General features: G+C 42.2%; 3 protein-coding genes across 3 annotated transcripts in view; 2 read left to right on the top strand and 1 right to left on the bottom strand.

Moving 5' to 3' along the window:
• Window positions 1-9843, bottom strand: part of sipa1l2a (signal-induced proliferation-associated 1like 2, genome duplicate a) — a 79441-nt gene extending 69598 nt beyond the window's left edge. The window contains exon 1 of the mRNA XM_086258594.1: window positions 9708-9843. The gene's annotated coding sequence lies outside the window, so the exon portion shown is untranslated. The remainder of the gene's footprint in view (window positions 1-9707) is intronic.
• A 553-nt stretch (window positions 9844-10396) lies between these two features.
• On the top strand, window positions 10397-13098 carry map10 (microtubule associated protein 10). The gene has a single exon (XM_086258592.1). It carries the CDS (start codon window positions 10486-10488, stop codon window positions 12958-12960), a length of 2475 nt encoding a protein of 824 aa, XP_086114718.1. The 5' UTR covers window positions 10397-10485; the 3' UTR covers window positions 12961-13098.
• Window positions 13099-14266: 1168 nt separating this feature from the next.
• Window positions 14267-17204, top strand: ntpcr (nucleoside-triphosphatase, cancer-related). The gene is made up of 5 exons (XM_086258591.1): window positions 14267-14351; window positions 14755-14917; window positions 15004-15109; window positions 15748-15963; window positions 16461-17204. Exons 1-5 carry the CDS (start codon window positions 14318-14320, stop codon window positions 16536-16538), a joined length of 597 nt encoding a protein of 198 aa, XP_086114717.1. The 5' UTR covers window positions 14267-14317; the 3' UTR covers window positions 16539-17204.
• Window positions 17205-23498: the final 6294 nt, after the last annotated feature.

Raw genomic sequence — 23498 nt, 5'->3', positions numbered from 1 at the left:
TTACGCTCTTTTCTGCCGCCCGTCAGCACCACGCTTGATCTCACTGATTTAGACGGGAGTCAGCTGCCGTAAACAATTACTGCCTAGATGTCGTATACGTTAACTAACCAGTGAAACCAGCAGGTCAGATCCACGCATGTCTGACTTTTATAAAATGTCATCACTTCATCATCTTATCCTATTAGACATGTGAGAGCGCTTTTGTCACAATCAGTAAATGAACTCTTGACTTATGGGCAAAAACATTTTTATTTTAAAACAGCGAAGCATCACAAAATCCCCTCAGGCTTTATTGTGTTCTCAAGAAAGGATGTGCATGAGGTCACAGACACCTTGATCTTTCACCAAACCTAATCAGTCCTTCCTTTAGTCTGAGTGATGAAAAACGCACTCCAGCGCATATCTACATATCGTTTTTGCAAGCCATCATCAACCTCTACTAATTGTCTGGATTTATATGTTCACATATCTTATAAAACGTTAAAAACAAAAAGTGTGGAGAGGAGGTTGGGAAATTATTGCTTTTGCTTTATTCGGCTTCCACACAGTCTGCTTTTTTTTTTTTTTTTTTTTTGAATGGTAAATGAAGAAAAGTGTCCAAGGAGATGAAAACAGATGAATTAATTCCTCCTACCAGGAGCCTGGTTTACTGATAGGACCTGACGTGTGGGTCCTTGGTGATTGAGTGACCTTTGAGCTTCAGAACAGATTGAGGCCAACGATCTGATGAGGTGCCCTTATGAAGGAAGGGAGGGAGTGAACAAAGAGTGGAAATAAAATCCCAACAGTCATAAGGAGTACGATTCTACCCCACACCGTAGCTTCTCTTCCGCTAGTGAATGCACGTCTTTTGACATCAATATTTATGCAATTTCAGATTGACATACACAGAGCCGGAGCTAGAGTCTTTAATGTACTTGACCTCAGTCGTGCAGAGATCAGTCACAAGATGAAGATTGCGCACAGGAAGGTGACTGTCCTTAATCACAGCACTGGACAGACTTTACTATTCCTCACTTCCTTATCTCTAAACTGCAGCAGGCTCCCAAGAATTTCACCAAGATGGCAGCATTTGGAGAAATCACCAGGCGCTGGCATCAGTATAAGTTACACCGACTCAGTGGAACAGAGGAAAGCCTTGCTTTTATTTTGGTAGATTGCTGGACTATTTCCAGCAAGGGCTGATAAGATGAATGACTCCCACAAGCTGTTCCTACACACCAAATCTGCCTGGTTAATAAGAGATACACATACTTTAGAACTTTGTTGGAGTCTGTTGGATAACGTTTGCATCTGACCTTGAAATATTGAAATACCACAGACACTAACACTATTCGGTTCAATATTAAATCAATAATAAGCACAGCCCACAATGAGACTCCTGGGGCAAAATCCTATCATGCTTCTTTTCAGCACATTTGATTTTCAGCACATTTGATTTTGAAATGACAAACCCCACGTCTATATTTCGTGCACCACATTCATACGGGATAGTGGTGTTTATGTTTTACTGGAATTAACAGACATTACCCATTGGATATGATGTCAGAATAAATGTTGAGCATACTGAAGAAAGACAGCTAAATGTTCCTTACCGCATGCTGCCTCACATCCATTTCATCATCCTTTGAGATTTCGCTCTTCTAATGGATTTGAGCAGGCTCTTTCTGCAAATGGGTCTCCATGCTGTGTAACAACCTGAGCCCCGTGAATGTGCACTCAAAAAGCCAGTGCAGCCTTTAAAAGATGGAAACAGGCCGAAGAAAGATGCTGAGAACACACACACACACACACACACACACACACACACACACACACACACACACACACACGGCAAAAAGAGAGAAAGCAATAATAAAAAGGTACTGATTTGCACCACTGACATTATTACATTGTTTGGATGTGGTTGGTAGCAGAGCAGGGGATTTTTACTTTAAAACCATGGATGTGGCCGAGTCACATGGGATTAAGGTCACAGAAGACCCTCACAGTTATTACAAAGAGGCTATTACACAGTTATTACACTAGCCTGATAGTATGGAACCTTTGTCATTTGTAATGATTACTCTGTCACCTCTGATCTTGCTCCCATGTGTATAATTTATAATGGAAAAAAACCCACACATGTAACCTAACCTGTACTCTGTGTGTGTGTGTGTGTGTGTGTGTGTGTGTGTGTGTGTGTGTGTGTGTGTGTGTGTGTGTGTGTGTGTGTGTGTGTGTATAAAAAAAAATTCTCCTGTGCAAATGAATATCTTGTTGTTGTTTTTTTCGTTCCCTTTGGTCCTTCATTCAGTCTCTTTCCCAAACAACAACTGTTGAGTTTCCAGTGAAAATTTGAAGCCTATACAAAGAAAGAGCAAGCTCATATGCATAAGAAGAGCAGACAATTTTCACACATAATCTTTGGTGAATGAGGCCTTACTGTACACCACCTTGCCATGGGCATGTTGTCTATTCTGCAGGACAACAGCAAATATATAACAAACAAGTCAGCATTGACTAAACAAGAAAACGTCTCTGTGTGAGGAAAGGGAAAAGCAAGACCTCTCCTCAGGGACCCCCGGGCTCAGACTGCCTTTCAGTGGAAATTAAGCAAAATGACAGGAAATAATTAACTGACACTAATTTCTCTCGTTATGGACCCCCAGGATATGTCAAATGTCATCACCTGAGAGATCTGCGTGTGTGACCTGATGACTAGCCGTGTAGCTAGCTTAGCTTTCTGTGAGGATATTGAAGTAAATGCACTACAAACTATCCATCAAAGGTTGGCAGCTTCCTCTGACCTCTGTCCTTTGGTATTTGTGTTTTCTTCCCAAACACAGATCATCTTGAGACAGATGAGAACAATGTAATTATACAGCTGCTCCTGCGGTCAGATATACAGCACCTGGCTGTGCATCTAGCATTTGTGTGTTCATTGGTTCGTTGTGTTTTGGCTCGAGCTCATGCAGCTTAGCGCTGAACTGCCTGTGGCCCTACAGTCCTGTTTACATTTCAGAGAGCTTCCAAAGGCTTCCAGTAAACATGGCCTGGGGAAGGTAAGCACTGAATGAACACACAGCTGTGGAGCTATGTAAGAATTACAAATACACAAATCTCCTGTCGGGGTCCTAGCATAGTGTCTGGGACACTGTTTGTCCTGATTGTGTTATGTAATCTTATTTTCCTCTTCTTTTAAAGGCAGTAAACCCATATAAAGACTAGCACTCAGTGCTTTCCCTCTAGCTCTGCATTCTGCATCTTGCCACCCCCTGTGGCTAACCTCCAAACATCCACAGCAGCTTTCAATACACTCCGCTGCAGAGGAGGTGGAGGGGGCAGTTGATCTCCTTCACAGTGACAAACAGTGCGATTACAGAAGAAAGAAAAAGGAAAAAAGAAAATCAGGGCACTGTCACTCAAGATCATTATCCTCCATCAATAATCTCTACAAATCCCATAGAAGCAGGGCTAGACAAAGAAATAAATAGGAAGGGAAAAAAAGAGATGGAATATAATGTTCTAGCATATTAGATCTGCTTGGCTGGGCCGGTGCTCCTTAATTAAACACATCATACCGCTGCTGCCCCAAGAACAAGGAAAGGCCAAGCTGACTGTTCAGCTTCTTTCCGCTTTAGCCTTCCCATCTACTTTGTGTAAAAGGTTTCCCTGTATTATCTCAGGCTTGTCTAAAATATTCAGACTATACCAATTTACAAGAATAGGCCAAAAGCAACATCACGTACAGCCATTTCTGTGCTGTAAATGACTTTCTTTAAAAAAAAAAAGAAAAAAAAAAAAAAAAGCTTCACAGTAATGTCCCAGTAATGTCATTCCCATGAATGAGAAAGTTTCTAAACTGAACTCCAAGAAACCAAATATTTATATTTAAAGGATTTTGAAGACACTATGATGTTTATGTGCACCAAATGGAGCTTGGAAGAACAGCTCTGACCTCTTCGAGCCAACACTTAAGATTTTAATAGCTTTCCGCTTGAGTCGAAAGAAATTACACAATCACAATAACGCATTGCATCACACCACTTCAAAATTCGCAGTGACAATAAAAGTACAAATGGCCACATTTGTTTTAGTTTTGGTGATTCCCAGGGTAGCTAAACTCATTATCATCTGATTTATGGAGCAGTGGAAGCACAAACAAGAATAACATCCTCCTCCCAATATGTCTCATCAGTACTTTTAAAAACACAATGACAGGCTCCAGACCATGACTAGACTTTCTAATTTGTCTCATGTCATTGATCTGGGAACATGAAAGGAACCGGCTATAAAAGGGAAAAAAAAGCAACACTCTCTCACAATTGACAAAGGGCTGTTTAGGAGAAAGTTCCTTCCTTTTGAAAAAGGCTGATACACAACAGAAATCCTGCACATACCACTCTGCAAACAAGGCACAACAGGGCAACACACAGAAAAACAAAATAATCCTATCATATAGCGAAAAGGAGTTAAAATTCTGCATCGCTGTCTAGACATACATTTTATATTTCTAATATTAAAACTTGAGCCTTTTGTTACCGCTTAAGCTCTACAGTGCGATATTCATTGAAGCCATCCTCCTGCCAATGTAGATTATAATGATTTTTGTCATAACCTTGTGCTCAACAACAGTGTAGAAGCACTGCAGTGTGCTCACGAGGTTAAGTGAAGGATACTGGCCCCAGCAGCAATGCCTCAGTGATTCACACACACACACACACACACACTAAAGCCCGAGCACTTTATGGCACATCTGTCACGGATCTGCTCCATTTCAGTTGTTAATTACAATCATCCTCTATCAGAAACCAGTCGTGCACTTTTAACGCTTAAAATGCCTTAGCTTATCCCAGGTCGATCTGACAGTCAAGGACACTGATGCATGCACGGGAGGGGCTTTGTGTCACTTTGGCCCACATTTTAAGACTACAGGAGCAGTTTTCTGTACTTTCAAGGAATACCATGATGACTATTATATACATTTGTATCAGGGAAAACACAATATCTTGAGTAATATGGGAAAACAACAGGGAAACGCTGATTCTGGATCTCTGGGCTGATACAATAGGTGTGCGTGCATGCAAGACAGAGAGATCAGATTCCAAGTGGACAGCACTAAAAAATCATATGCATCGTTCCTACAGTTGGAATAAGCCTTACTTGCATATCACTGCAGTTGATTGGTCTCTGCCAATCAAATTTGACTGATGATAGGTGGAAGAAGCAACTGTTTACGGGGGCCTTTGACTTTCTATTAGAAGTAGTCAAATGACACATGACAGACACAGGTGAAAAAACTACAACCAATTTGTGATCCAATCAAATTAGACACACATTTAATCAAACAGAGTAAAAGCAACATTCCTAACAAGTAACCGGTTCCACTTCCTGTGTGTGACACATGTGATATACTGAGGTTCCAATAAACAGACGAAGATAGAAAAGTGTACAGAAATGACATCCTGTCTGGACTCTGTCTGCATCATCCTCACCCAGTCATGTCCATTTACTTAAACAGGGCTATTCTTTTCCACTAGGGAGGAGGTATGCACAGGGGCACCAAATCCTCCTTATCTCCCAAAGGGGGCTGGCTGCAACAACAGAGGTCAGCTGTCCCGATTGTGCGGGCCTGTCGGGGGAAACACAGACTGACTTAACCTATGGGTCACTGCCGGTCTTGGCTCCCATCAAGTCAGTGACTAGCCAGGACTTATCCTCTCCATTGCAGACCAGCGACAAAACATTTAGACAAAGCACATAAATAACTTTCACTGGCATTTCTCCAGCCTTTATGGTACAAACACAGTGAGTGTGAGCATAGCTCATTGGGGCAGGAAGAAGCATTCGCCCACATGCTTCTCAGCTGCAAATCTATAATGTACGGGACTTTTTTAATTTTCGTTTTTAAAAAGTCAATGTTAAATATGAGTCTGGTGAAACAACAACCCTCACAACTCTAACAAACCACCATACTGACTGTATGGATAAACCTGTGATTTGAGGTGAGGGAATGGCTAATAAGTATGGCAATGATATTCCTTCTATATTAAATTATTAAGTCTTTTATTTAAACAGGCAGCCTCACCGAGACCAAGAAGCCCCATATTTCACAATTCTGTCTGGCATGTGGACAATTAACAATTTTCTTTCAGACAAAGCATTGTTGTACAGTCTGCTGTCTGTAAACCACTGCCATGTAGTCAACATCACATCTGTCTGTCATGCAAACAGGATACAGCCTGGTTTTGAAAATTATGTGGGGGTCATGTTAAACGGTAAGGTCAACGCTGGTTAAGCTGGTCTTCATGACAAGCAACAGTAATGTGTTAAGCATATAAAATGCAACATGCCATTCCTTAGTCACTGTCTGACTTAGAGCCAAGGAGCTTCAAAACATCGTATAGCATCCTTCACTCCTGCTGACGCTATCAGATGCCAAAGTAAGGTCAACAAAGATTAACAAAGGATACATGTCCCAGACACCAAGGCTATTACCATGTTCCCAGGATACAAACCGCAAGCCATAACGTCTCAATTGCCCATCTTGCATAAGGAGTGGAAATATGGAACTAGGAAGGCCTGTTCTCACAGTGATTTCCTGAGATGAATACTGGCACAAACCACACAAACCAGTGACTAAGCAAGAAAATTAGCACCTTAATACTATTACAATGATTGCACATTAAGAAACCATACTGTGCACAGTGCAGACAAAATTGATGAATAACCCAATAGGAAAATCACCATGCTGATCAGCAGCGAGAACAAGATATCTCAATACTCCTCTGAGAACCATGTGGAAGGTTTATTGTTTACCAGACAAATGAGGGGTACTGATGATAGTTCTGGTGCTTTTACCCGATCATCAGCGATGCAAATTTCATAATCCCAAATTAAAAAGGAAGCTTTTGTCTACTCTGGGCACATTATGAACAGTGCTTAGTGAATCACCCACATCCATCACAAACAGACCCCAAGTGGAGCAAAGACTAAATTCACAAAAAACGACAACAACATTATCCTAATGACTTCATCTATGCTGTCCTGACAGCGGTGAGTTGACTTAAATCCTTCCATAAATCCAGACCGCAATCAAAACAAAGGCTGGCAAAAAAGGTGGAGAGAAAGAGTGGCTCTCACAACATGAGCAGGCAGCATGTGATCCCCTGTCTGCTGGTTGGTTGGTTTTGAAGCAACAGGATTTGGTTGGGGAGACCCATTGTGACTCCTAGCTAGCCAGCCAGCCAGTCAGCTGGCACGCACCAGACGAGGTTTCTGATCCTCATCACATGAAAGGGGTGTGGGACTGGTTGGAAATGGTTGCAAGAGAATCCTTCAATGGCGGGAAATGCATCATCATTATTAAAAAAAAAAAAAACCCTGGTTTAAACACAAGACCTTTAGCAGTTTTGTTTCACTTCTGCTGTTTTCCAAATTATGACTTGTCAGCATGCTGGTAGGAAACCACCGTGGGAACAGAAACAACAGAAAGAAAAGAAACATCCCAAGCAAGCAACTGATGTGAGAAGACTGATATCCGCCAACACTGTTAAATAATCAATGTGTTACAGTAACATCTTCACAGACAATTTCTGTGACACAACCCAAGGATAATGGCTGTAATTCTAGTTAGGCGACTCCAGGCCCAGTAGCCCGGAAGACATCCTAAACAGCTCTGCAATGATAACAACTGGATATGGCCCACGGGCATGTCACAGGAAGCCGTTTCTCTGCCAGACCTGACAGGTGCCTTATTGTTCAGCTGCGCACATAACTTTATTTTGAAAGACATATCTATCTGGCTCAATTACCCATTGTCTGGTTAGTCATGCAGAAGGCGCTGTTAGAAATAGATGAGCACATATTTCTTCTTTGGGGCCCTCTCAGCAACCTATTGATGGCAGAACACAACAGATCCCTATTCAAATTAAGATTGAAGGAGTTACCACGGCACTGTCATTATTGTGGCTGCTGAGCAAGTCTTGCTCCAGGAGTGTGCCAATGACAGGGGGTGAGATGGGGTACCCAGGACCCTTAATCTCATCTACATTATCTTTCATCTTTTATCATCTGAAAAAAAAAACCTACATTTGCTTCTATAACGTAACTTTCAAATGTAAAACTCAGCAGCCAGAAATTAACAAAAGACATTAATCCAACCTAGAAAGGTAGCCTAATAGAAATATGTGCATGATGATAGCGAGAATGAGAAGATAAAAGGGATTAGGGTTCCAATATGTACAAAGAATAATAACAATTGACTATTATGCATAATATTGCTTAATATTCCACACATCATTACAGACATCTTTGCACCCGTTCAGGTTGCTTCCCCAACATGCAGACCTATGACAGCTGCAGTTAAGCCAAGCATTTTTAGTGTTAAAAGGAAAGAAAAAAAAGTTAAACATTAAAGCAGGCCATGAACATACCATCTTAAAACACTTCTCTGCCTACTTAGTTCGGCAAATCCCCTGGAAAACTAATCTTTCCCAGACTCAAAACCCTGTGAAAAATAATGGTGCCTTATTGATTTTAAGCGTTCCGGGAGCAGAGAACTATGTATGCTTGATGTGGTCAGATGTAAGCTGCAAAGACAAAAGGAAACGCATGCAGAGGACTGTAAATTAAGCAATAGAAACTCAGGATTTACACTCCTAGCACCTAGTCGTATCTGTAGCCTTCCATCAGCAGAGAATTGGGCCTATTTATTTTCCTTTATTGGGGATTTAGTTACCGTGGAGGCTCAACTTCCTGCAGGAAGGATACGGTGCTTAAGGACAAACAACACTGGACTTACTTTCCCAGTGGAGTATACAGTGCAGTGTATGTTGAATAGGTCACAGAAGCGGCCAGCAACCAAACAAGATTGTATATGCTGTGTAGAAGCTGGCTGCCAGATATTATTTATGAAGAAACCAAACAACCGGGACTGTTGGAGGGGGGAACTGTCTTTTGTCTGCTCATAATAACAACCTGCTGCAAAGTAAAACCACAAAAAGGACACAAAACACAACAGCAAATTGTTTACATTAAAAAAAAAACATATCCCACTCAGGTTCTCGGAGGAAAATATTAAATATGGTTGGTGAGAGCATATGGGCTGGTAAGCAAGTGAAGGCTTTATTACACACGGCCAGTTGGACAAAGCTGCCTTTATCGCCCCCCACCGTTTTAATGGAAGCACGCCACTCAAAACAGATTCATTCAAAAATACTCCAGTCCACTGTGCCCCCACGTCCCCCATCACAAACCATCACCACTACCACAAGTAAACGTTATCAAACACACAGTTCCTTCAAAATCACACCGAAATAAGAAGCTTGCACTCTGTCTCCAAGAATGTTAAAATAAAGATGTTTTACGCTGAAACTGCTTTATTTGTAAAGCTTGCAATGTCCTGAGTAAACAAACAGGAATCCAGTTAAACTGACCAGCAGCATAAGTCATAAGGAACAGAGACAAATATAGGTTATATATATACATAAAGTCCACTCCTGAAACATCATAACCTCCACCCCTCGCTCGGACTGCACCACCATCGGTGCTTGAAATCAACTTTATCCTTTGTGTTCACCATTACCATCGACGTGCCAGCTGAGTTTGTACGCCTCTGCCACTCTGCCCGTGTGCAGCGCTCCCCGCTTTTAGTTCCCCAGCTTCACTTTTTTACTTTGTTGCTACCTTCAGAGGTAGAACGAAAAAGGGCGTGCAAGCCTTACCTTCAAATCCGAGCCGGTGTCCTGTCCCGGTTGTTAACGGCGTTAGTTATCCGTAAAAGGTAAAACCAGCTGAAGCTGCCGTAGTCGCTCTCACATCTCCCCCTTTCAGTCTCCGGCAGACTGAAGTAGCACGGACCATAGCGATACCCATCCAGCACCTTTCTGCGTGATGACGACACGCAGCGAGGCTCCGCCCACCGCTACTCCGCTCCCCTGTGATGACCTATACATATAGGTTTGTAGGTTAATATTGAAGGAAGACTACCAGATAAACCCTAACCCTCCACACGAACCTAAAGGCGTCTAATGAAACTGTCCTGCAAACTAAGTCTGGTGGCCTTGTTGCTATTTGCCACGAGTCTATTTTAGGGTATAAGTCCAATAAGCCCCACAGTGGCACCATCTGGTGAACTGCAGGAAAGTTACTCCCTCGAACTACCTGAATATCGCTTTTCTTTCCGTGTCTATCGGTTTTTGTGCTTTCTATGCTTCTCGATTTAAACTTGTGAACAAGCGCTCCAAATTTAAGTAATAGCTATTTTATTGAAAAATAAATAAAACGCGCAAAAAAACCACCTCCCCCGAAATTGTCGACTGGCTAATTAATTAAGTCCGTATGTAGAGAAACATCATTTCCCACAAATCTCGCGCTCTGACGTAAAACCCTTGCGACAGCTGTTTCCATGGAAGCCGATGGAAGCTAAAAGCGCTTGTTAGCGGATTATCTGACGTCTTGATAGTTAGCCCTTTGGTTCTCTGTGGCCAAACAGCTTTCGGGATGTCGGGACAACTAAACAGCGATAATCCAGAGACTCTGTTTTCATTGGAGCTTTTAGTGGAATACATTCGAGTAGAGAAAAATTGTAAAATCCTTAACGAGTTGGCTCTGGGAGTCACACTCCTGAACTTTCCGACGCTGCTAATTTATCAGTCACAGCAGCAACACCAGCAGATCAGCGGGAGCAGTAACAACCCCGGGCACAATGAAAAGGAGAAACCTGGAATGTTCGCCTTTAACAGAGGAAAGTGTTGTTTCTTCAAAATGGACTTAAACTCACTGCACGTACAGCTGTCCAACACCCCGCTGTATGGTATGGTGCTGGATGTTACAGAGGAGAGTCCCAAGTTAGTCGGCTCCTGTATGATATCACTGGCTAAAGCGATGGACAGAATCAGGCAGGATGTGACTGAACGGGGGGTTTCTAGTCCCTCCTATCACATAGAAAGGGGGCTTGTTGTCTCTATATGCAACCTCGCGGGGGAGAAAGTCGGAGCAATGTCCCTGAGTTATAAACTGTTATGTCTAGGAGCGAGTCTGCTGCCACACATCACAGAGAGGGAGAGAGTGCCTGGAGGGCAGCAGGCACAAGAACATGTCAAGGAGACAAACAAGTCTACATCGCAGCCTCCTGACTCTGGAAATGTCTGCTCACCAACCCCACAGTGTAGCGGAAAAGCCCAAAGCAAAGGGGAGGTAAATGCAGAAGTTTTGTTAAGTAAAGATAGAAAGGAGGAGGAAGACGATGACGTGTTTGATGGTACTGAACACAGACCACAAGACGAAGCTGAAAATGATTCTGAGGAGGATTTAACTGTATTCTGTCCCCCACATCTTTACTATTCTGCAGAGGAAAAAGGAGTAAATGAACAAGGTGATTACAAATCATGGACTCTGGATTCAGAAGCTCCTGTTTTTGAAGATTCATGTTCAGAGGAAGAAGTGGATGAAAAGGAAGTGGAAAGTCCAAGTTCTCCAGTGATGCATTCAGAAGTGAGACACGATGCGAAAATAAGAAACCAAGAAACAAGCACAATGCCTCCAAATGTCCTTGGGGAAGCCTTACAGCGGATGCCTTTGCTAAACGCTCTGCTTGTTGAACTGTCACAGCTAAACAGCAACCAGCCCTTGACTGTTCACCCCAGTCTCGCTTGGATATACAGGCCTGCTTCTGCAGAGCTTTCAGCTAAAAACACACCACAGAAGGCACAAACCAAATCCCTGAAGAAAACCAAACAGGAAACTTTTCCTCATCTGAGACGCTTTCATTCCTCCAGAAATGTTTCCACACATATAGTTAGACCTGATTCTGTAAAACTAAAGGACAAAAAAGAAAATATGTTGCTTGAGAATAAAAGCTCATGTAAATCACCCAGGAAGAAGCTTGTGTGTGGAACAACTAAAACATTTAATCTAAGGCTGAAGCAGATTTCTCCTCTCAGAGTAAACCGTCGTGAATGTGAGGAGTTAAAACAGAATAAAACACAAGTAAACGAAAAGACTGGGTTAGGTCATAAAACCATTAAGTCTGGAAAAAGGAAGTCGGTAATAAAGAGGAGCTCTGATTTTAATGAAAATATTGAGACGCTGATGCAGAGCATCAGCCGGGATTCTGCGCTACAGGAAACAGTCACACTAAAACAGCATGTGAAAGTCGAGGGTAAACAATGCAGAGGCTCTCCGACAACTTCAGAAAAGGCTCTTCTTTCTGAAACACTCTCGAAATGTATTCACATCCCCAGCGTGGATACTGACAGTGTTCCCCAAAGCAAAGACAAGAGCGAGCATCACAGCGAATCAGATCAATCACAGTCTGAATCTGACAGGCGCGGAGATAAAATTGAATCTTCAAGAAGTCGCAGACGCAGCAGCTCAAAGTCTTCATTTTCAGACTCCAGCTGGGCTGGAAATGAGGAAGCAGACTATGTTGATGACTTTAACAGTCTCGAGCCCAGTGATGCCTACTCTCCTGACCCTTTGAACAGCCCCGAGCCCTCCAGAGCAAAGACTCCAAAGTCTCCAGTTCGCTTTTGGAACTCTGATTCGGAATCCGACAGCGTCCAGAGAAGATCAGCCCCCCTTCCTGTGCCCATCAAAGCCCCCAGCTCTCCAAAGCATACTCTGAGGGGTACACACATCATCCGACCTCGTACCCAAACCTCTGCCCTCAGCTGTTCCTCTGATGAGTGTGACAGAGACAGGTCAGCCTCCCTGCAAAGTAGAAAGCAGATGTCAGCGAGTGGCAGAGTGGAAATGACTTCCTGCACTGAGAGTTTGATGTCATCGAGAGGTCAGACGAGCGCGTTAGCCAACCACAGCATCCCCATTCGAGGATTGTCTGCAGACTCTGTGTCCTCCGTTGAACCCCAGGAGGTAGAGGAACTGGAGGATGAACTGGGATCTCTGGATTTCAGGAAAGAGTATCAGCATATCTCTGAGCTAGTGGCCAGCAAACTCCCTGGGTACACTATGTAAAGGGGAAAAAAGCATATAAATATACCCTATGGTAACATCAAGAATTGTAGTATTGTATGTAGCAAAGAAATCAACTTGTATATTTAATTCCTTTTCATAATGTCTGCAAATGCTCTTGAATAAAGACGTTTTTGGAAATTTTGTAGTCATTTTTTATCTTAATCACTCAGTTAATACTGGAGCTACTAGATAATTGCATTAAGCTTTGGGCCATGAGTCTTTAGATAACATATAAGAGGATGAAAAATCTCTATAAGCGTGCCATTTATGCAAATCATTTAGCATAAAAGCGCCAAATCAGCAGATTTAGTCACAAGCTGAAAATCTCCAAGTCCTGTAGCAACTCCTGATTTCAGGGCATTTCCTTTAAATTCCACCTGCTACTTTCCATTTATCCCCTCATATCATTTGACAAGGAAAACAAAGACTGTATGGAAATAATATTTATATGTATACAGATAAATTATCAGGCATGATACAACCTCATACCACTTTCAATTATGTCTTTTAAATTACTATCTGTTTAAATTTCTTTGTTCATACGTATTTAACTATTATTTTTCTTTGTATGTGTCATCCTATCTAGAAGTTGGTTTATTTCAATATTTTCTTTCTACATTTCATTATGTGTTTCTGTTTTCGTGTTCAGAGGGCAGGCTGTCAAAGTGTGTTGTGAAGTCAAATTTTTAAATATTAATCCATTGTTGTCAGATCCACAATTGAAATGGCTGTCCTAACATATCTGAAGATAATCACAAACACACGAATGCATACTTAAACTAATAACTTTGCAATGGATAAAACTGAAAAATTGGAACGTTATCAATAGGGGAATGAATACAAAGGCAAAGAAATGCAACACAAGTTCAAACAAATAGTAATCTATATCACATTTTAGACTTAAATACACGTTTTACTTAAATTGTGTTTTTGATGGATTTCAAGCAATATTATTTATATAAGATTTGGGCAGTCTTGGCATTTCACAAGGCATCTTGCATAAAAGAGTTAACCAGCTGCACCTTAATAATTCGGAAAATGTTAGTTTTACTCAACCGTATACTTCACTAACTTTTACTTGGAAATGTTGGACTTGTTGATCCACTACTCTATAACTCTATATTAAAGTTGTACAAAACCCAAGTTTTATTTTTAAAAGAAAAATAAGTTGTTTATGGCAAACATTTTCTTTTATAAATGTACCCATTTAACTTGTCTTTTATAGATGATTTGGTTTTTAAAAAAATCATTTAAAAAAATCGTTAAATGTGCCGTCCTAAGTTTTACCTCTTACTGCGCATGCGTCAACTCTGTGTCCGGAAGAGCTGCAGGAACACGTTGGACGGTGGAAACCACAATGTTCAAGCACGTATTTCTGACAGGACCTCCAGGTAACAGTCAGCAGTGAGTGCACCCAGCTGCTGAAGCTAAAGTCGCTGTAAATCTAAAGCGGTCAGTCAGCTGTTTTAAGTCCCAGCGAAGAAAAAGTCAGTCTTAACGTTGATTTGAATGAAGGTTAGCTTATTCCAGTTACTCTTATTCGGGTAACAAACCCAATTAACGTTTCAGCCTTTTTTGTTTAGTTTAGTTTGTGTTTATTATTCTTAGTATTATTATAACGATGGAGTGACGCCATATTTTTGATGATTTACATAAATATATTATGCTACCTAATCGTCTGAGAGCTGTAAGGATTAAATACATTGTTTTACCATAGTAATACTTAAGGCAGGATCCCTCCGCTTGAAACGGTGATATTTCAGTTGTTCGACAGTTTGTCTGTTTTGCCTTCAGGTGTGGGGAAAACCACCCTGGTCCAGAAAGCCTGCGAGGCTTTAGTGTCATCAGGAGTGGGAGCTGAAGGCTTTTACACGGAGGAGGTCAGGGAAGGGGGCCGGAGAGTCGGCTTTGATGTGGTCACCCTGACAGGAGCGAGGGGCCACCTGTCCAGAATCAGGTAGCGGTGTTGTCATGCAGTCTCACTCAAACTGCCTGCTCTCTTTTTCTCACTTTGTTTTGACTCACTTCTTTTTTAACTTGCAGAGACAGTAGAGACAGCCAGCCTCACGGCAGGCGGGAGTACACAGTTGGCCAGTATGTGGTCGACTTGCCTTCATTTGAAAATCTGGCTCTCCCCCTCTTCAGAAATGTAAGTAAGCAGCACATGGGCTTTTTTTAAAGCCACCCTCATCAGTAGATCACAGCAAGCGAAAGACTCCCTTCTCCCCTCCACTTTGATTTTTTTTTCTGAAAGCTGATGGAATAATTGTAAGCTTGCAAACACGTAAATTCCACAGTGACATTTTTAGTGTTCGTGGTGCCGTCTGGCTGTCACTGACCGTGATTAATCCGGCATGTAAAGTGAACCTGGAGTGACGCCTACACATGCGCTGTAAAGAAAGATGTCTGTGCCTCGGCAGCGCGTGGTTCACTTTCATCTCACTCTCTCTGTAATCACAGCAGATCTGCAGTGTAGCATCACACAAAACGCTTTCGGTGTCAGTCATACGTGAAATATTAAAACGACGAGCGTCTGCCTGTAAAAGATGTTTCCCTTAACTAACCAAACTAAGCATCCAAAATAGTCTTTAGTGCTTAAATGAATAGATATCTCCTCTGATGGATTGTGCTTGATTTTAAGCAACTAGGAAATTTCTCTTTTCTTTTTTCTGGTGTTTTACAGACCAAAGGATTGGCTGACATTATAATTAAAGATCAATTGGTGACAAAGTAATCGTTAGCTTGAGCCCCACTACTCCATGTAATGTCTGCATCGTTCATCTCCAGATTGGTTCGGCGGATGGAAGCAGCAGCAGCAGGAAGGTGTTTGTCATCGATGAGATTGGGAAAATGGAGCTCTTCAGCCAGTCTTTCATCAGGGCAGTGAGACAGACCTTAGATAGCTCTTCCTGCACCATCCTGGGCACCATCCCCATCCCTAAAGGTAAACCCCTGGGGCTGGTCGAAGAGGTGCGGAACAGGAGGGACGTCAAGGTGTTCACTGTGAGTATAAATAATCCTAGTATGCTTCCCCTGCTATTTTAAAACAGATTTTGATAGCTATAGGATTCTGCTTAGACTGCATCCACTTGGCCTTAGGAAGCAGTCTGTTCACTAACATACAGGGGCCATGCCCTGCATTATCCCTCCTCTACGGCAGGATTAACTCTAAATCATGCATGACTGATTTAACAACAAAGGGAGGGCTCAAATGTCAAAATAATTCATCACGGAAGACTCAGTTATGGATTTTGTCATGCAAACTACTCACTGTACTCCCTCTCAGGCTGGGGGAGTTATTGCATGAGGCAGAATGAACTTAAAGACCTACCATTGGTAATTTTACTTGTATTACAACAGGTCAGATTAGGCATTGGACATTATATTCTATATTTATTTCATATTAATCTTTGTATTTAATGCATGGCTGTATATTCTGCTCACACAGGCTATAAACACTTTCTAAATTCTATGTTTACTTGTTTCTTTTTCCCATTTAGGTGTCTAAGGAGAACAGAAATGCTATTCTACAAGACATCTTAGAGACACTGCAGGAATGTTTAAAGTCGAAAGCCTAATATTGAGCTTCGTATGGAGCCACTGAAAAGGAAAAAACCTTGCAGCTCGCGTGTGGCTCTTTGCTGACTACAAGTTTTCTAAGTGTCAGCGCTGGAACAGTTCAAACAGCCAGAGACGATTAAAAGGATCTACCCGCGCTTTGCAACTGGGGTTGCAACCTGAGCTTAGAGGCATCCCTGGCTGCTGGGGGAGTTGGTGTGTCGCATGCATTTATTTATGTTAACAATTAATTTTTTTCCCCCCTTTCTCATACAGCCTCAGACTGGTGTGCATGCTGAATAATTGATTGAGAGATGGAAGACAGCGGGGAAATAGTTCAGTTTCTGGGTGAATACGTCAAAGCCTCAAAAACAGGTCTTTATTGTTTAACTGATTTATAGAGACATCAGAAGGCATTTTTCTTCTGTTAGTATAAAATATCATTTTATTTTCCCCACAAAGTCAGGTGGTGCTGCCGTTTTTAATAAAGGGGCGAACGAAGCCGTGCCCCTGTTGACTCATTTAGCTCTTTGCTATGCGAGCCTCCGTTTGTCTCATCAACCTGAGGCTGTTCTCATTGAAAGTCGATCAATATTTAACGATGCAGCCCATCCTTTCATGGTTTATTCATCGTCTAATGTGAACAGAAAATAATTTAAAAATAAACAGTTTGTTTTTCTCGGGTATTTATTGTTCATTTTCTTTACTGGCAAGTGTTTTCGTGTTCTCCGGCGCAAATAAATATGTTGCACTTTGCGTGGATTCCACACTCGGTCATGCGATATTCATCAATATCAGTGCGTAGTCAGATTAAAGTGAAGGATAAACAGCATCAGTGGATTTAAGGTTTTTGAGATGTTGGCATGCTTTCACAAAAAAGCTTCAAAGTGGTTTATGAAGGCTTGCAAAGGTAAAATGCATATTTTGATTACAAGTAAACAGATATTAAAAGAATTTGGTGAGCTGTGCCAGTGGCTATGAGTGAGGTGAAGTAGCTCAAGTACATTCAAAGTTCCCGAGTTTGCTGATTGTTTGCATCAGCTCGCTGCAAGTGGAATCTCTCCCTCTCTCTGCGTGAGCTCCACAGTCTGGCAGTCGCATAAAGGTTTTTAATAGAAACCCTCTGGCAAAGCTGTTTGTCTCAAAACCAAAGCATCTTTGGGTCGTTTCAAAGTGAAAATACTTTTTTCCCCCCCTTTAAAAATAAATAAATAAATAAAAACAACGCTTGTATAACTGATGTAACCTGTCAGGCTGGCTGCAGAAAGAGCTGCCAGCTGTGATGTGCGTCAGACACGCTGCTGCGCCAGCATCTGTTTTGTGGGCTCCGCTGACGTACGGCTGGATCCGCTGGCACCAGCAGCAGTCGCTGAAACTGCTTCAAAGTCAACATTTCACTGGTCGCATCTTTCAGCAAACATGGCAACATGATGTTGCTGTAGCTGCTGCAGAGTGGACGGTGCGGTTCAGGGCAGGGCAAGGCAAAGCATAGCGTAGCGCCGAGGGAGGCGGCTCTCCTGACTGGAAGGTGATTGTCAGCACCCTGCAGCAAGACAGCAGATGGATTATGTAACAGTAGCCAAGGCCTTGCCAGTTGTACCAAATCAAGGGTGTGTGTGGATGCATTCGATGCGTTACGATGTAATTAGCAACCATGCTGTCCAAACTGTCATGTTGTGGGCATATCATTGACAGAAGTGATTCCCAGCCGGGGGCACTTGCTGGCAGGGAAAGCACAGAAAGACTGTGGGTTACTTTAACAAAGCTCAGCTGTAACACCTGAACACCATGTGCTGAGAGCACAAGAGCATGAATACAGAGCTAAAAATGGATAAGCAGTGCAAACAATTAAGTGAATGCAAGGCACAGTAGTGATAACTCGGTTAAAGCAGCGAATAAATGGTAAAATAGATAGTTTGGTAAGGTTGGTTTTTTAAAATAATGATGGAATGGTTGAAAGAGCTGAAAGTACTCGACAATAAAGAACGCAAATCACCCAATAACAGGATTAATATGTTCTGTGTGAATGTAACTCCAATGTATGACTATGTATAAGGGTAAAAATGTGTCAAAATACACACACACAAACCAACTATGTTTTGTTCCCAGTCTTATGGTAATGTTATGATATATGGTTATTGTGGTTTTCTGTAAACACCATGATTTTGTTCATATACAACCACTGTGCAACTGGAACAATAGACATATTGCCAGGGGGCTTGAAGGTACTGTATTAATGTGTACTGTGAGGATTGTTCCATCAAAGGCAATATACAGGCTGGGCCATTTATATGGATACACGGTAATAACATGGGAATGGTTGGTGATATTAAAGTCTTGTTTGTGGCACATTAGTATATGTGAGGGGGCAAACTCCTCAAGATGGGTGGTGACCATGGTGGCCATTTAGAAGTCGGCCATCTTGGATACAACTTTTGTTTTTTCAATAGGAAGAGGGCCATGTGACACATCAAACTTATTGGTAATGTCACAAGAAAAACAATGGCGTGCTTGGTTTCAACGTAACTTTATTCTTTCATGAGTTATTTACAAGTTTCTGACCACTTATAAAATGTGTTCAATGTGCTGCCCATTGTGTTGGATTGTCAATGCAACCCTCTTCTTCCACTCTTCACACACTGATAGCAACACCGCAGGAGAAATGCCAGCACAGGCATCCAGTATCCGTAATTTCAGGTGCTGCACATCTCGTATCTTCACACCATAGACGATTGCCTTCAGATGACCCCAAAGATAAAAGTCTAAGGGGGTCAGATCGGGAGATCTTGGGGGCCATTCAACAGGCCCACGATGACCAATCCACTTTCCAGGAAACTGTTCATCTAGGAATGCTCGGACCTGGCACCCATAATGTGGTGGTGCACCATCTTCTGGAAAAACTCAGGGAACGTGCCAGCTTCAGTGCATAAAGAGGGAAACACATCATCATGTAGCAATTTCAAATGTCCAGTGGCCTTGAGGTTTCCAATGATGAAGAATGGACCCACTATCGTTGTACCCCATATACCACACCAAACCATCACTTTTTTGTTCCAACAGTCTTGGAGGGATCCATCCAATGTGGGTTAGTGTCAGACCAATAGCTGTGGTTTTGTTTGTTAACTTCACCTTTCACATAAAAGTTTGCCTCATCACTGAACTAAATCTTCTGCGTGAACTGAGGGTCCTGTTCCAATTTTTGTTTTGCCCATTCTGCAAATTCTGTGCGCCGATCTGGGTCGTCCGCAGTGAGATGCTGCAGTAGCTGAAGTTTGTAAGGGTGCCGTTTGTGAGTAGCTAATATCCGCCGAAGGGATGTTCGACTGATGCCACTCTCCAGTGTCATGTGGCGAGTGCGTTGCTGTGGGCTCTTGCTGAATGAAGCTAGGACAGCCACTGATGTTTCTTCGTTAGTGACAGTTTTCTTGCGTCCACATTTTGGCAAATCCAACACTGAACCAGTTTCACAAAACTTAGCAAGCAGTTTGCTAACTGTAGCATGGGAGATGGGTGGTCTCGTAGGGTGTCTTGCATTGAAATCTGCTGCAATGACCCGGTTACTGCGTTCACCAGATATCAACACAATTTTGATCCGCTCCGTGTTAACCTCTTCGACATGTCAATGGCTGTGAACAAAGAGAAACTTGTAAATAACTCATGAAAGAATAAAGTTATGTTGAAACCAAGCACACCATTGTTTTTCTTGTGACATTACCAATAAGTTTGATGTGTCACATGGCCCTCTGCCTATTGAAAAAACAAAAGTTGTATCCAAGATGGCCGACGTCTAAATGGCCACCATGGTCACCACCCATCTTGAGGAGTTTGCCCCCTCACATATACTAATGTGCCACAAACAGGACTTTAATATCACCAACCATTCCCATGTTATTACGGTGTATCCATATAAATGGCCCACACTGTAGAACAATTTGAATGAATATGAAGTGAACTAATCCATAATCCATATCGCAGAGATGCATTCTCACCATATCTCTGTGACAGATGTCTGTGTGACACCCTCCACCCTTTATCCAGCACATGGAGGGCACAGAAATGCAAAGAGCTTACAAACAATCCAGGACAAAAGGGAGCTTTCTGGTTGGAGGGAAGGGTTGGGGCTGTGTGAGTGAGAGTGGGGGAGCTGGGGGCTTAGATGAGGAAATTTCTCCCCACTTATTGCACTATGTGGCACCAGCCCAGGAGGCACATTGACAGCTGTAGAGGCGGGGAGTGTATGATGTATTGTCCGAGAAGCCCTTGTCCAAAAGGCCAAGCACTACTGATAAGAATCTAACATATTGTTCAAAGACCATGTGGGAGATAAACAACAAGTCCAACTTTCTCCCAAAAAAAGAAAACAAAAAACAGATCTCAAATTCACTATTTATTTCCCAAGATGACTATGATTTATTGTAAGATGTGAGGCTAAAGCTTCTTAACATCTGTGATGTCAGATTTCTCTGTGCCAAAGCCTGCACATGGTAAGTACTTAGCAATACTCCCCTTAAATCAAGGTCATTTGTCAGTGTAGCCTGGGTATGTGAGCTTTAATATTTTTCACTGGGTTTTTTTGCCACTAGGTTTCACCTGGCCCCCCCAGAGTATTACAACCAGACTTTGCAATTTCAGATATATTCCCAGAAAGCTATCTGAGCTTTAATTCACCTTGCAGAAAGCCTTCTGGCAGCGTGCTCATTAACAAGCCAAATATTCACATAGCAACGGCCAAACAGGCTCCACAAATATCTGTGCCATGCAGTTCACTCAGTCGGTTGTTTACCCAAATAAACCTGAAAGGCTCTGTGCACAGATAGCAGAAGTGGACTTCTTTAAAATTAGTTTCTACTTCTGCCACGAGTGAGGAGCCTTAGGTGCTATAACTCAGCTGCATGGGGATTATCATTAGACTGATTAGAGATTTGTGTAAAAATCCACACACACTAACCACTGAAACTACTTTACTACTACTGCTACTGTTCTATCCATCTCCACAGCCTTGTATTGTGACAGGATGGATAATACCAAAAAGCTATCGTGTCTGTGTATAATGCCTTAAACCCAGCAGTAATCCAAGTCACAATGGGTAATCCAAGTCCACTGTCCCCACACCACATAGTGGTAAAAAAAAAAAAATCCTGAGTCAGTCCACACCTCACTGTGCTAATAAGTATGGCAAAAGTCTGCGGATCCTGACAGGTGGGCAGTTAATGTCAGAAAGGATCCAAAGCCAGTGGAAATTACGCTGTTTGATCCGGGCTCCTAACCATTATTCCACCCTGCTGCCCACCGCAGATAGCTCCTAAACCATTCTTCCCATTACCTCACCTTCATGGGCTCCCCGGGGCTGCTGGAGGCAGACAGTTTTGGATTTCAAAGCCTGTGCCTGAGCTGCCAGCATACCTTTCCTGCAAAAGCTCACTTTACAGAATGAAAGACAAATATAAAAGAAAACATGAAATAATGGCATAAATAAATCCTTCCACGATCTCAGAAATGCACATTTTCCCCTTTACTATTCATACAATGGGTTGCACAGCTGTATATTTATTTCAATGTAACAGTTCTGTGTTGTTCAAGAGAAACCACTAACCTATTTCCTGTGGGAATGTGTCATGTGTGAGGAGTCATACATCCTGTAAGAGGAACATGGTCAGTTTTGCATCAGCTGGCTTCACCTTGGGCTGGATATATCTTGTGGTCAGTATCTAGTGGTTAGATAGAGGAAACGTATCAAACAAAGAGCGGAGGTGCATGCGTGTGAGTTGGTGTCCATTGCTCCGCTACATGATCCTAAACTCAAAGCCTCCAGAAGCATCACTGTGTCTTCAGAGGAGGGTTAAAATAGCCCCTAGGAGCTGTGGAGGAAGGAGCAGGAGCTGTCAGTGGATGATACGTAAGGTCAGAGGGCAAAGAGGACACAATGATCTGGGTTATGGTGAGCCATTGATTGGCTGGTACTGCTCCCCTCAGGGCCGCTGAGCTGATGTGTCCGTCATTCCAAAACTTTACAAAAGAGAAAAAATATATAGAGAGAGTAAAACCCTCAAACGTTTCTACTCAGTGTACATCAAGAAAATAGCTGCCATATGTACATGCAGCAGCTTTATGCCATATCAAGAATGTCACTGTGGATCATTAACTCCTCCACCGCAGAGTGCTCTAATGACATATAGATTATCGCAGCGTTACATAAACTGAACAAATATATGGAGAGCTTTGCAGGATATTGAAAGGGTCGAGTCAAGAGGTATTCATCTCTACAGCGTGTGGATAATGATTCACAGATTGTCGACCTGCTGTGATTAATGCCTCTGTTGGGTGCTTCTGACAAATTTACACCACAAATGCAAAACTGTTCAAACTTTTTTCCATTGCACACGCTACTGTAGCTGCTCTGTGCATGTGTGTATGTATAGGTATGTGCCAAGACCACAGTGTGACTTTTGGCAACATGGTCTGACTTAAAAGTTCACAACTGTTTTGTTTTGGGGGGGGTTTAAAGTCAGTGATAGTGTTACTCAACACAAATTTTATTTAGTGGTTGCAGGGTAAAATGATATAGTTTAATGTGTATGTGCAGGCCTAATGGTACAATCATAGTATGTTATGAAGGTCTGCATGTAACTAGTGCATGTTGAAAGTTATCAAGGACAGAGACTTCAAGCTCAGCTCAGCTAATGTTTCCACAGCTTAAACTGCTCCCAAAAACAGTTCAGCCATGGTAGTCTCTTCCACTTGAATTAACAGTTCAGCAATTTTTAGCCTCTGCATGAAGTGTGAGGACTTTCAAATTTGAAATTAAAATTTCAGACGCAGCATTTGCACCTCAGCTGATATGAGCTGCTCTTATAGATCAAACACAGCCCATGCTCATACTTATGTAGGTCCTATAGGTCATCACACATGGAAATAATTAGCATTTTAAGATATTTTTTGACTTTGCAGTTTTCAGTGTATTTTCATGCGCACTCTGTGTT

This window comes from Aulonocara sp. 'chitande type north' Nkhata Bay, linkage group LG13 (assembly GCF_057382095.1).
Source record: "Aulonocara sp. 'chitande type north' Nkhata Bay isolate Kocher_YH1m ecotype deep benthic linkage group LG13, A_spYH_male_GT1.1, whole genome shotgun sequence".
NCBI classification, from domain to species: Eukaryota; Metazoa; Chordata; class Actinopteri; order Cichliformes; family Cichlidae; genus Aulonocara; species Aulonocara sp. 'chitande type north' Nkhata Bay.
The sequence above is the reverse complement of the archived record's forward strand: the minus strand, read 5'-3'. Positions and strand labels throughout refer to the sequence as shown.

Bases quoted from the DNA above. Each gene is read 5' to 3' on its own strand.
- ntpcr (XM_086258591.1), top strand. From the start codon at position 14,318: ATGTTCAAGCACGTATTTCTGACAGGACCTCCAG. The intron at 14,352-14,754 runs GTAACAGTCAGC...TTTTGCCTTCAG, and splicing joins ATTTCTGACAGGACCTCCAG to GTGTGGGGAAAACCACCCTG. The intron at 15,110-15,747 runs GTAAGTAAGCAG...GTTCATCTCCAG, and splicing joins CTCTCCCCCTCTTCAGAAAT to ATTGGTTCGGCGGATGGAAG.
- map10 (XM_086258592.1), top strand. From the start codon at position 10,486: ATGTCGGGACAACTAAACAGCGATAATCCAGAGACTCTGTTTTCATTG.